Genomic DNA, 14,269 nt, shown 5'->3' with positions numbered 1-14,269 from the left:
ATACCACCTGGTGCCACCACCTATACCCCCTCACCTGACTGGTTCTAAGATACCACCTGGTGCCACCACCTATACCACCTCACCTGACTGGTTCTAATATACCACCTGGTGCCACCACCTATACCACCTCACCTGACTGGTTCTAAGATACCACCTGGTACCACCACCTATACCACCTCACCTGACTGGTTCTAAGATACCACCTGGTGCCACCACCTATACCACCTCACCTGACTGGTTCTAATATACCACCTGATACCACCACCTATACCACCTCACCTGACTGGTTCTAAGATACCACCTGGTACCACCACCTATACCCCCTCACCTGACTGGTTCTAAGATACCACCTGGTACCACCGCCTATACCACCTCACCTGACTGGTTCTAAGATACCACCTGGTACCACCACCTATACCACCTCACCTGACTGGTTCTAAGATAACCACCTGGTGCCACGACCTATACCACGCTCCTCACCTGACTGGTTCTAAGATACCACCTGGTGCCACCACCTATACCACGCTCCTCACCTGACTGGTTCTAAGATACCACCTGGTGCCACCACCTATACCACCTCACCTGACTGGTTCTAAGATACCACCTGGTACCACCACCTATACCACCTCACCTGACTGGTTCTAAGATACCACCTGGTGCCACCACCTATACCACCTCACCTGTCTGGTTCTACGATAATCACCTGGTGCCACCACCTATACCACCTCACCTGACTGGTTCTAAGATACCACCTGGTGCCACCACCTATACCACGCTCCTCACCTGACTGGTTCTAAGATACCACCTGGTACGACCACCTATACCACCTCACCTGACTGGTTCTAAGATACCACCTGGTACCACCACCTATACCACCTCACCTGTCTGGTTCTACGATAATCACCTGGTGCCACCATCTATACCACCTCACCTGACTGGTTCTAAGATACCACCTGGTACCACCACCTATACCACCTCACCTGTCTGGTTCTACGATAATCACCTGGTGCCACCACCTATACCACCTCACCTGTCTGGTTCTACGATAATCACCTGGTGCCACCACCTATACCATGCTCTTCACCTGTCTGAATGTGCAGACACCACACAATAATTCAGACGTGCCCGCAACCATTGTACATACCCCAAGGAAGAATATTATCATTACAACCAGTCGGCCCAGTGCCCGCGATCGCAGGATCCAACAAGCTTCTCTTTGTAGTAAGCGTTTATAGTGATCTCCTCCCTGAGTGGTTAAGTTAACCCTTTCAAGGCATGCAAAACAGATTATTCTAGGGTTCCCAGCATGCACTTCTCGGATATGGTGTATTAACCTAATAGAGCCCTTTCCCGATGCGATTGAATTGAAATATTCCCGAAAGCGCATAAAAAGCGGTCTGACCAATATAACACAATATAACAGAGACCTACAGAGAATGATGTAAGCGGCATAACTATTGCTCCGGAACCTTCTGTGTGATGAGGAGTGCGGTGCTAGAGCAGAAGGTCCGGCGCCCGCACTCACGGGTCACCATCGGTTTGATGTTAGAGAACCAATCTTTAGATCCTGGCTTGAGGCGATCTTGGAGCGACGCTTCTTTAAGGTTAATGCTCCTTCTCCGGGAGATCCGAGGTTCCGGGCTGCTATATCTGCCAGTTTTTATTGGTGGCTGTTCTAATCTGATGGTCCATGGGCCCAAACCTAAAGATAAATCTCTCATCTCCTTCTTTTTTCCTGTATTTCGGGTTTTTTATAGCAGCTCGTTATGCGAGAACGCACGAGCCTTGCTGAGAGCCTCTATAGGTTCTGGGTAACCTCTACACATCTATTCTTTGATGCCGGTGGCCTGTTCTAGAAAACCTTCATTGCTACTGATTCTCCTCAATCTGGGGACCGGACTGTACGGCACGGCTCTTAGTGGGCTGCGGCTGTGCACTGCTCTAACGCAAAAGGGAGTTGGACAAGCAGGGTTTCCTGTGTACCTGTCAGGATCCAGCTTTGGATTCGTGGCAGCTCTGCTTCTGCTATGTTTTTAAATGTTGTTTTTTTCCTTTCAGGACCAGCAGGGGTTAATGTCAGTTTCTCCTTCTGGCAGCCTGCTGCAATGGCAGAGTTGGTCAGCTGATGTGGTGGTGACCACTCCTACCATCCTTTAAATGGTCACCTGATGCATCAGCTGACGGTCATAGTTTCTCTATGGAGACCAACCTTGCAGTTGCAGCTTTCTGGTGTCAGCTGCTTCTGGAGTTCGGGGTCCTGTTTGTGTCATCTGCTAAGTATTGTGTTTATTCCTTGTCCGTCTCGTGTTTTTCACTGTCCCCTGTGTTTGTACCATCTGTGGTGGTGAGGCTAGCGGCCTTGCCGACCAGTGCACTTGCCAGAGCAGAGTGAGGTGACAGTGAGGGCTGAGGTTCGTGACGGCGGCGGGGGAAAGGACCTGTTTAGGGCATTAGGGGAGTGCAGGGACAGGCTCAGGTTGGAGCAGGAGGTGTCCATCCCTCTTTCCCTATTGGTAGGGTCTTCCTCTCCCCATTTCCATCCCGTTGAGTGTTTGTTGTGCCGGCCGCTGACCGACCCCCTGGTGTGATCACGACAGTACCTCTGTTATCAGGGAGCCCCCGTGGATCTGTATCTGGACATCTAGAAACATCAAGCTTGAGCCCCCAAATACTGATGTGAACCTCATATTTATCTTATTGATCGAGTTTAAATATGACACAAAATCTTTGAAATTTTCCTGATTCCCATCTCAGACTATGAACAACTTGTCCACATATCTCATATACAACCTGATATACCTCAAGAAGGGATTTTCTATTGAGTAGACATATTTATCTTCGAAAACTGCTAGAAATAGGTTGGCAAGTGTACATGCCATGGGCATGCCGATGGCTGTGCCGTTGTTCTGTGTATACCATTTATCCCGGAATTTTACCCGTATTCGACAACCTCCCTGCTGCGGCCTCAATACCCTGTTCCCGTTGTGTCCCAGTGTAAAGGCTCTCCACGTTGATAGACACCAAAGAGAAGCCTTCCTGCCAGGTAGATCCCTGGAGAACATGTATGAAGTTGTCCTTTATGTAGTAGGATATGTTCTTCAACAGTGGGCGAAGTGTCCAGTCAATATACCGTGACAATGGTTACCTGAGAGATCCTATCCCATTGACTATCGGGCGTCCTGGGGGCAATTAGTGATTTGTGTACTTTCGGTATAAAGTACCAGTGGGCCTTTGAAGGGATGTCTGGGAAGAGTTTTTCTGCCTGTTTTTTGGACAGAACATCCCGGTCTATCTGCAGCTTTAGGAAGGATTGTACGGTAGTGCTCCTTTGGATTTGTTAGCGGGGTCTTGTGGCACCCGAGAATATGTTTGTGTCTATCAATTGCCTGTGAGCCTCCTGGAGGTAAAATTCCTTGGTCAACAGGACAATATTGCCCTCCTTGTCCGCATCCCTTAGGACCATATCATCCCAACTTCTCAGTTGTTTAGTAGCCTCCCCTTCCCAGGTATTAAGATTTTGGGACAGATCACGGATTCGATGTCCATCAGTGCTTGTTCATGGAAGATATCCATTACATTCCCTAGGAAGATGGGTGGTGTGTGGGTAGACTTAGCACCCCTAAATGGATCCCATGGTATGCTGGACTTAGGTGTCACGTAAGCCTTCTCCTCACTAATGCTTAGTAAGAGGGCAGCATCCTGGATTATTGAGGTCAGGGCAGGATAGTGTGATGTTCCCACCCTGAAACCAAAGCTCTTCTCCTGCTCCAAAAGGAGTCGTATTGCCATTAGTGTTAGAGAAAGCTTGGTGTAGATCGGGAGTGGGGAACCTCAGGCCCCAGGGCCATTTATGGCCCTCGGTGGTTTTTTATCAGGCCCCCGAGCAGATTCTCAGGGACCGCATTCTTGGGCAGGGAGCTGTATTTTGATTGCCACCAGCTCATTAATTTCTTCTAGCCCTGTTAGCACACACAGTGTTCACTACTGGACACTGAAGGGCATGCAATGCAAGATTACGTCCTGACACCAGTGCCAGGGTCAGGATGGACTTTGTGGGCGAAGTTCGTACGGCCCCCGAAGGATGGTAGAAATATCCAAATGGCCCTAGGCAGAAAAAAAGATTCCCCCCCTGGTGTAGATGAATCTTTCTGATGGCTTTGATCATATCTACCAGTTAAATCCATTAAATCAAAATCATCAGGAATACAAGAACCCAGTCCTTTGGATAAAACCGAGACAGTGGACCTGTCAAGGTGATGCTCTGTGAGATTAATGACCGTCTTATTTGCGGTTACATCCTCATTCAGTGTCTCCAAGACACCTGCTTCCGTTTGCTGTCTTGGAATAGGCCGATGCCTCCTGCCGCCCCTTCTGGTTCTGCTTTTAAAGGGGCCAGTGCCGGATTAGAGGGGCCGGTGCCGGATTAGAGGGACCTTTTAAATGTCCTCATTAGCGCTGGAATCTGAGTCGGTCGTCCAGTAATTCCTCTACATTCCTTTCTTGTTCCTGTTCACATTTCTCCTTTTTATTATTATTATTATTATTATAGGATGGTAAATCCTCTTGATCCTCTTTGTCATGCATACATTTATCCCGTTTCCTCTGTTTAATTTCAGTTTTAATTAACACTATATTTCTGTCTAGTTTTTTTATTAAAGTTAGACCATTGCGTTTCCGTAAGTCCGGATCTAAATTCTTCGTTTAATCCACACTTTGATTTAGGGTTTTAAATGCACATGGTTTTTACATTTGGGTACGTTTGCATTATTTAGTGGTGCCTGCACATTCACACAGGTGAGGAGCGTGGTATAGGTGGTGGTACCAGGTGGTTACCTTAGAACCAGTCCGGTGGGTTGATTGGCTAATTAGGCAGGATCCCCGTCATATCTCCCTTACCTTGAACCCATGGAAGCGCTTGCAGCGTGAAGCAGCCGTAATCCTATCTCTGTCTCCGCCTCTTCTCCCTGCCGACATGTTTTAATCCGCTTTGTATAAAGAATCAAGATTGGTACGGTGAGTGCGGACTATTTCTTTCTTTTGGACAAATGTATAATTTAACCTTGGCCTGCTCTCGATCCATGAATCCACACATTTGTGTTCTCAACTGAAATTTTTATGCTACCGGGGCTGGTCTCTGGTCCAATATAATCCTGTTAATGGACTGGGCTTACTAATAATGAACTGGAGGCAGTCCTGCCGAGCTAACCAGGTGCTGTTTCACTGGTGCTAGCGGAAGGGGCTCAGTCTGTCAGGGTTAAGTGCGAGTTTGATGCCACGTCAACCACTGCGTGGGCCATATCCTCTCACTCCCTGTGCCTCCCTGGGTCCATGTAGACAAGAAGGTGTCTGTGTAAAACTGTACCAAGCCGCCCTTGCGTGTCCCCAGGAGGTGCTGAATGTCAGGTTTGTGCAAGTGCGACGACTGTACCACATGATCCTTCCAACGTAATAGTGACGTCAGGCGAGGTGTGGGTTCATCACAGATGGTGGCCAGTAGCCGCTCCAGAGACTCCGCCATCTCTTCATCAGCCTCAGTATGATGGCAACAAGCAGCCGCTCTGGAGACTCCTCCATCTTCTCATCAGCCTCAGTGTGATGGTAACAAGTAGCCGCTCTGGAGACTCCTCCATCTTCTCATCAGCCTCAGTGTGATGGTAACAAGCAGCCGCTCTGGAGACTCCTCCATCTTCTCATCAGCCTCAGTGTGATGGTAACAATTACCCGCTCTGAAGACTCCTCCATCTTCTCATCAGCCTCAGTGTGATTTCTAACAAGCAGCCGCTCTGAAGACTCCTCCGTCTCTTCATCAGCCTCAGTATGATGGTAACAAGCAGCCGCTCTGAAGACTCCTCCATCTTCTCATCAGCCTCAGTGTGATGGTAACAAGCAGCCGCTCTGAAGACTCCTCCATCTCCTCATCAGCCTCAGTGTGATGGTAACAAGCAGCCGCTCTGAAGACTCCTCCATCTTCTCATCAGCCTCAGTGTGATGGTAACAATTACCCGCTCTGGAGACTCCTCCATCTCCTCATCCGGCTCAGTATGATGGTAACAAGTAGCCGCTCTGGAGACTCCTCCATCTCCTCATCAGCCTCAGTGTGATGGTAACAAGTAGCCGCTCTGGAGACTCCTCCATCTTCTCATCAGCCTCAGTGTGATGGTAACAAGTAGCCGCTCTGAAGACTCCTCCATCTTCTCATCAGCCTCAGTGTGATGATAGCAAGTAGCCGCTCTGGAGACTCCTCCATCTCCTCATCAGGCTCAGTATGATGGTAACAAGTAGCCGCTCTGAAGACTCCTCCGTCTTCTCATCAGCCTCAGTATGATGGTAACAAGCAGCCGCTCTGGAGACTCCTCCATCTCCTCATCAGCCTCAGTATGATGGTAACAAGTAGCCGCTCTGGAGACTCCTCCATCTTCTCATCAGCCTCAGTGTGATGGTAACAAGTAGCCGCTCTGGAGACTCCTCCGTCTGCTCATCAGCCTCAGTGTGATGGTAACAAGCAGCCGCTCTGGAGACTCCTCCATCTCCTCATCAGCCTCAGTGTGATGATAACAAGTAGCTTCTCTGGAGACTCCTCCATCTCCTCATCAGCCTCAGTGTGATGGTAACAAGCAGCCGCTCTGAAGACTCCTCCATCTTCTCATCAGCCTCAGTGTGATGGTAACAAGCAGCCGCTCTGGAGACTCCTCCATCTCCTCATCAGCCTCAGTGTGATGGTAACAAGCAGCCGCTCTGAAGACTCCTCCATCTCCTCATCAGCCTCAGTGTGATGGTAACAAGTAGCCGCTCTGGAGACTCCTCCATCTCCTCATCAGCCTCAGTGTGATGGTAACAAGTAGCCGCTCTGGAGACTCCTCCATCTCCTCATCAGCCTCAGTATGATGGTAACAAGTAGCCGCTCTGGAGACTCCTCCATCTTCTCATCAGCCTCAGTGTGATGGTAACAAGTAGCCGCTCTGGAGACTCCTCCGTCTGCTCATCAGCCTCAGTGTGATGGTAACAAGCAGCCGCTCTGGAGACTCCTCCATCTCCTCATCAGCCTCAGTGTGATGATAACAAGTAGCTTCTCTGGAGACTCCTCCATCTCCTCATCAGCCTCAGTGTGATGGTAACAAGCAGCCGCTCTGAAGACTCCTCCATCTTCTCATCAGCCTCAGTGTGATGGTAACAAGCAGCCGCTCTGGAGACTCCTCCATCTCCTCATCAGCCTCAGTGTGATGGTAACAAGCAGCCGCTCTGGAGACTCCTCCATCTCCTCATCAGCCTCAGTGTGATGGTAACAAGTAGCCGCTCTGGAGACTCCTCCATCTCCTCATCAGCCTCAGTGTGATGGTAACAAGTAGCCGCTCTGGAGACTCCTCCGTCTCCTCATCAGCCTCAGTATGATGGTAACAAGTAGCCGCTCTGGAGACTCCTCCATCTCCTCATCAGCCTCAGTGTGATGGTAACAAGTAGCCGCTCTGGAGACTCCTCCATCTCCTCATCAGCCTCAGTGTGATGGTAACAAGCAGCCGCTCTGGAGACTCCTCCATCTCCTCATCAGCCTCAGTGTGATGGTAACAAGTAGCCGCTCTGGAGACTCCTCCATCTCCTCATCAGCCTCAGTGTGATGGTAACAAGTAGCCGCTCTGGAGACTCCTCCGTCTCCTCATCAGCCTCAGTATGATGGTAACAAGTAGCCGCTCTGGAGACTCCTCCATCTCCTCATCAGCCTCAGTGTGATGGTAACAAGTAGCCGCTCTGGAGACTCCTCCATCTCCTCATCAGCCTCAGTATGATGGTAACAAGTAGCCGCTCTGGAGACTCCTCCATCTCCTCATCAGCCTCAGTATGATGGTAACAAGTAGCCGCTCTGGAGACTCCTCCATCTCCTCATCAGCCTCAGTGTGATGGTAACAAGTAGCCGCTCTGGAGACTCCTCCATCTTCTCATCAGCCTCAGTGTGATGGTAACAAGTAGCCGCTCTGGAGACTCCTCCATCTCCTCATCAGCCTCAGTGTGATGGTAACAAGTAGCCGCTCTGGAGACTCCTCCATCTCCTCATCAGCCTCAGTGTGATGGTAACAAGTAGCCGCTCTGGAGACTCCTCCATCTCCTCATAAGCCATGATGGTAACAAGTAGCCGCTCTGGAGACTCCTCCATCTCCTCATAAGCCATGATGGTAACAAGCAGCCGCTCTGGAGACTCCTCCGTCTTCTCATCCGGCTCAGTATGATGGTAACAAGTAGCCGCTCTGGAGACTCCTCCATCTCCTCATCAGCCTCAGTATGATGGTAACAAGCAGCCGCTCTGGAGACTCCTCCATCTCCTCATAAGCCATGATGGTAACAAGCAGCCGCTCTGGAGACTCCTCCGTCTTCTCATCCGGCTCAGTATGATGGTAACAAGTAGCCGCTCTGGAGACTCCTCCATCTCCTCATCAGCCTCAGTGTGATGGTTGTCATAGACAAAATTAAAATCCATGATAAAAGATGAGGCTGTCTTAAAATTTCACTCTATACAGCTGACCCCCTCCTTTAGAATTAGGTAACTAAGGCTACGTTCACATTTGCGTTGCGTCGGGCGCAACCGCGGCGACGCATGCGTCATGCGCCCCTATATTTAACATGGGGGGCGCATGGACATGCGTTGTGCTGCGTTTTGCGACGCATGTGTTTTTTTTTTTTTTTGCCGCAAGCGTAGGGCGCAGAGGACGCAGCAAGTTGCATTTTTTTTGCGTCCAAAATTCGGCAAAAAAGGACGCATGCGTCGCAAAACGCTGCGTTTTAGTGTGTGTTTTGTTGCGTTTTTGTTTGCGTTGTGCGTTGCGTCTCCGACACAACATCACACAACGCAAATGTGAACGTAGCCTAAGGAAGCTTCTAATGGCTAACCGATATGAGACCCTGCATCAGGAATGTGGAGCAGATATACGATCGAGGTAAGACTTTGAAAAACGTAAAGATCTTGTATCTCTTTGTCTGCTTACTGGAAATGAAGAAAAGATGTTTGCATGAAGTGCCTTGATCCAATAGATAGGAAATTCATATTTTTGGACACTGGATGAAGTGGCGAATGCATAGCATGGTTCCATGTCGTGGAATGATTACCAGAATCCCTTCAATTGAATAAGGGCCTTCTAGACGAGACTACACCTGTTTATACCTGGTCTCTATGTAAAGATAAAACCATGATTAAAAAGTATGATGTCGATATTGAGGACCTGCGACTCCCAGGAGCATAGATATCGACAGTGTAAGGAATCTCATAATTTTCCCATGTCCAACCCTGTAAGGAGTCATCAAGGGGGATGTGGCTGTAGCTTAAAAGCTAATAAAAGGCAAATGCCAACTTTTGGACGTCGTCACTACTCGGAAGCTGTCCACTGTGGGTGCTGTCCAATTACTTGGAGTGCCTCCCTCCATAAATCTGAAGCCATTGCTGTAACGACAGGTTTAGTAATCTTCTGTTTATCCTCTTCATTTTATGTAACTGTATATGCTGTATTTTTGTGTCTCCATTGGAAAATTGTATTTTTATTTTTTTGTAAACACTCTGTCCTTTTGAATCAAATGTAAAACGCAATAGTTCTGTTAATTTGTTCTGTAAACCGCACCCCAAAGCCATACGCTACCAGAGACCAGGCATCCAATCAGCCCGTATAAAGGACTGGTGGTGGCAGCCAGTAGTTCTGTGGTTATTGTGGAGTTAAAATGACCATACGTGTGTGTATATGTACTGTATATGTATGTATATACAGTGTGTATGTATGTATATATGTGTGTGTATGTATATATATATATATATATATATATATATATATATATATTCCGCACGTTAGAATTGGAGGTGTACAGTAGTGTTCAAAATACTGGCCGTCCAATATGACTAACCAGATAAATTTGTGTTTTTGGTGTAATTCCTATCACCCCGTGTCACACAATTCACCAGTCGGTGCAGTAGATAAGAGAATCACAAGACTCAACATTCACAATCTGCAGGATTCTGGAGAGCAGAGAGGTGACATCTGGGCCAGAGAGATAGATCTGAGTGTCGTCCGCATACAGGTGGTACTGGAAGCCATGGGACTTTGAGTTGTCCTAGGCCAAGAGTATAGATGGAAAAAAGTAGGGGCCCTAGGACAGAGCCTTGGGGGACTCCAACAGAGAGAGGGCGGGATGAGGAGGTGGTGTGGGAAACAATAAATGTGCGGTCGGAAAGGTAGGAGGCAATCCAGGACAGGGCGAGGTCTATGATGCAAAGGGAAGAAAGAATCTGTAGCAGTGGGCAGTGGTCGACTTTCGAAAGCAGAGGACAGGTCAAGAAGGAGGAGGATGGAGAACTGTCTGATAGCTTTGGCTGTGAGTAAGTCATTAGTAAATTTTTGTCAGGGCAGTTTTGGTGGAGTGGTGGGGGCGGAAGCCACATTGGAGGTTGTCAAGGAGAGAGTTAGATGAGAGGTGGGAGGAAAGTTGAGCATGGACATGCTGCCCAAGGAGTTTGGAAGCAAAGAGGAGCAGTGATATGGGGCGATAGCTGGGCATAGCAGTTGGGTCAAGGTTAATTTTTTTGAGGATGGGTGTGATGGTGGCATGTTTGAAGGCCGAGGGGAAGGTACCAGAAGATAGAGATAGGTTGAAGAGATGGGTTAGGGCTGGAATGAGCGTGTTAGTGAGGTTGGGGAGCAGGTGGGAGGGGATGGGGTCAAGGGCACAGGTGGTGAGGTGCGATTTGGAAAGGAGGTGAGTAAGCTCTCCTTCAGTGATGCTGGAGAGGGAGGTTATTTGGGAAGGGCAGAGGTCTGGTATATGGAGTGGTTGGGGTGGTGGAACAGTAAGGGTTTGCCTTGCTTGATCGATCTTGTTTTTGAAGTAGGTGGCAAAGTCATCAACAGAGATGAAGGGTAATTGGAGGTGGCAGTGGTGGGCGGAGGAGGGAGGTAAATGTGCTGAATAGTTGTTTTGGGTTGTAGGATAATGAAGATACAAGGTTAGTGAAGTAGGTCTGTTTAGCGGAGGTGAGGGCTAGTTCGAAGGCAAGTGTAGCTTTTTTGAAAGCAGTGAAGTCGTCTGGCAGGCGTGTTTTTTTTTTTCCCAGCGCCGCTCTGCGACCTTGGATGCTTGTCGGAGTTTTTTGGTGAGATTATTATTCCAGGGTTGCCTATTATTTTGTCGCACTTTGCAATGCATGACGGGGGGCGACTGAGTCTATGGCTGATGTGAGGGTGGAGTTATAGAACGCGGTGGCGCTGTCCGTGTCGTGTCGTGGAGTGAAGATATGGAGGACAGGGGTAGGAGAGAGTCTGTGAATGTCTATAGTATATATAATGGTGCGCTGCTGTATATAGTATATATAATGGTGCGCTGCTGTATATAGTATATATAATGGTGCACTGCTGTATATAGTGTATATATAATGGTGCGCTGCTGTATATAGTATATATAATGGTGCGCTGCTGTATATAGTATATATAATGGTGCGCTGCTGTATATAGTGTATATAATGGTGAGCTGCTGTATATAGTGTATATATAATGGTGCGCTGCTGTATATAGTGTATATAATGGTGCGCTGCTGTATATAGTGTATATATAATGGTGCGCTGCTGTATATAGTGTATATATAGTGGTGCGCTGCTGTATATAGTGTATATATAGTGGTGCGCTGCTGTATATAGTGTATATATAATGGTGCGCTGCTGTATATAGTGTATATATAATGGTGCGCTGCTGTATATAGTATATATAATGGTGCGCTGCTGTATATAGTGTATATATAATGGTGCGCTGCTGTATATAGTATATATAATGGTGCGCTGCTGTATATAGTATATATAATGGTGCGCTGCTGTATATAGTGTATATATAATGGTGCGCTGCTGTATATAGTATATATAATGGTGCGCTGCTGTATATAGTATATATAATGGTGCGCTGCTGTATATAGTGTATATAATGGTGAGCTGCTGTATATAGTGTATATATAATGGTGCGCTGCTGTATATAGTGTATATAATGGTGCGCTGCTGTATATAGTGTATATATAATGGTGCGCTGCTGTATATAGTGTATATATAGTGGTGCGCTGCTGTATATAGTGTATATATAGTGGTGCGCTGCTGTATATAGTGTATATATAATGGTGCGCTGCTGTATATAGTGTATATATAATGGTGCGCTGCTGTATATAGTATATATAATGGTGCGCTGCTGTATATAGTGTATATATAATGGTGCGCTGCTGTATATAGTATATATAATGGTGCGCTGCTGTATAGTGTATATATAATGGTGCGCTGCTGTATATAGTATATATAATGATGCGCTGCTGTATATAGTATATATAATGGTGCGCTGCTGTATATAGTGTATATATAATGGTGCGCTGCTGTATAGTGTATATATAATGGTGCGCTGCTGTATATAGTGTATATATAATGGTGTGCTGCTGTATATAGTGTATATATAGTGGTGCGCTGCTGTATAGTGTATATATAATGGTGCGCTGCTGTGCATAGTGTATATGTATATATATATATATATATATATATATATATATATATATATATATATATATATATATATATATATATATATATATATATATATATATATATATATATATATACATACACACACATACGACCGTACTGGGCTTCAGCTGTTCTGCTCTTCACTTGTGATCCATCTTTTCCGCAGGTGGTGATGCAGCGGAGCTTGTCCTTCGTTTGGAGCATTTGATGCCAGCAGCGGAGCGTCTCCAGCCGTCTGTGTCACAGAAAGAGCTGCAGCGATACGAGCGGATCCATCGGCACTTCTCCTTGTCTGCTGGGGTGTAATGTGTATAAACTCTGGCCCCTTGTCTGCTGTGTCCCCTCGAAAAATAAAGTTGGAACCACAGAAGAAAAGAAATGTGCATATTCGTTACGTCTTGTCTTGTACACCAGTCATCTCCAGAGCTGCACTCACTATTCTGATGTAACATTGTCTTGTACTCTATTCACATCCAACCTGTCAGGATCAGTAATGTATGTACACAGTGACTGCACCAGCAGAATAGTGAGTGCAGCTCTGGAGTATAATACAGGATGTAACTCAGGATCAGCAATGTATGTACACAGTGACTGCAGCAGCAGAATAGTGAGTGCAGCTCTGGGGTATAATACAGGATGTAACTCAGGATCAGTAATGTAATGTATGTACACAGTGACTGCACCAGCAGAATAGTGAGTGCAGCTCTGGGGTATAATACAGGATGTAACTCAGGATCAGTAATGTAATGTATGTACACAGTGACTGCACCAGCAGAATAGTGAGTGCAGCTCTGGGGTATAATACAGGATGTAACTCAGGATCAGTAATGTATGTACACAGTGACTGCACCAGCAGAATAGTGAGTGCAGCTCTGGAGTATAATACAGGATGTAACTCAGGATCAGCAATGTATGTACACAGTGACTGCAGCAGCAGAATAGTGAGTGCAGCTCTGGGGTATAATACAGGATGTAACTCAGGATCAGTAATGTAATGTATGTACACAGTGACTGCACCAGCAGAATAGTGAGTGCAGCTCTGGGGTATAATACAGGATGTAACTCAGGATCAGTAATGTAATGTATGTACACAGAGACTGCACCAGCAGAATAGTGAATGCAGCTCTGAAGTATAATACAGGAGGTAACTCAGGATCAGTAATGTATGTACACAGTGACTGCACCAGCAGAATAGTGAGTGCAGCTCTGGAGTATAATACAGGAGGTAACTCAGGATCAGTAATGTAATGTATGTACACAGTGACTGCACCACCAGAATAGTGAGTGCAGCTCTGGAGTATAATACAGGATGTAACTCAGGATCAGTAATGTAATGTATGTACACAGTGACTGCACCAGCAGAATAGTGAGTGCAGCTCTGGAGTATAATACAGGAGGTAACTCAGGATCAGTAATGTAATGTATGTACACAGTGACTGCACCACCAGAATAGTGAGTGCAGCTCTGGGGTATAATACAGGATGTAACTCTGGATCAGTAATGTAATGTATGTACACAGTGACTGCACCAGCAGAATAGTGAGTGCAGCTCTGGGGTATAATACAGGATGTAACTCAGGATCAGTAATGTAATGTATGTACACAGAGACTGCACCAGCAGAATAGTGAGTGCAGCTCTGAAGTATAATACAGGAGGTAACTCAGGATCAGTAATGTATGTACACAGTGACTGCACCAGCAGAATAGTGAGTGCAGCTCTGGAGTATAATACAGGAGGTAACTCAGGATCAGTAAT

General features: G+C 46.8%; 1 protein-coding gene across 2 annotated transcripts in view; it reads left to right on the top strand.

Annotated features, from left to right (window-relative positions):
* PEX6 (peroxisomal biogenesis factor 6) overlaps positions 1-12,897 on the top strand; it is a 112,894-nt gene extending 99,997 nt beyond the window's left edge. For both annotated transcript variants that reach the window (XM_069768198.1, XM_069768197.1), the window contains exon 17: positions 12,681-12,897. In XM_069768198.1, coding sequence (XP_069624299.1) covers positions 12,681-12,820 — 140 coding nt within the window. In that variant the 3' untranslated portion in view covers positions 12,821-12,897. The remainder of the gene's footprint in view (positions 1-12,680) is intronic.
* The last annotated feature ends 1,372 nt before the right edge of the window (positions 12,898-14,269 follow it).

The sequence above is a fragment of the Ranitomeya imitator genome, chromosome 5 (assembly GCF_032444005.1).
Source record: "Ranitomeya imitator isolate aRanImi1 chromosome 5, aRanImi1.pri, whole genome shotgun sequence".
Taxonomy (NCBI): domain Eukaryota; kingdom Metazoa; phylum Chordata; class Amphibia; order Anura; family Dendrobatidae; genus Ranitomeya; species Ranitomeya imitator.
The sequence above is the reverse complement of the archived record's forward strand: the minus strand, read 5'-3'. Positions and strand labels throughout refer to the sequence as shown.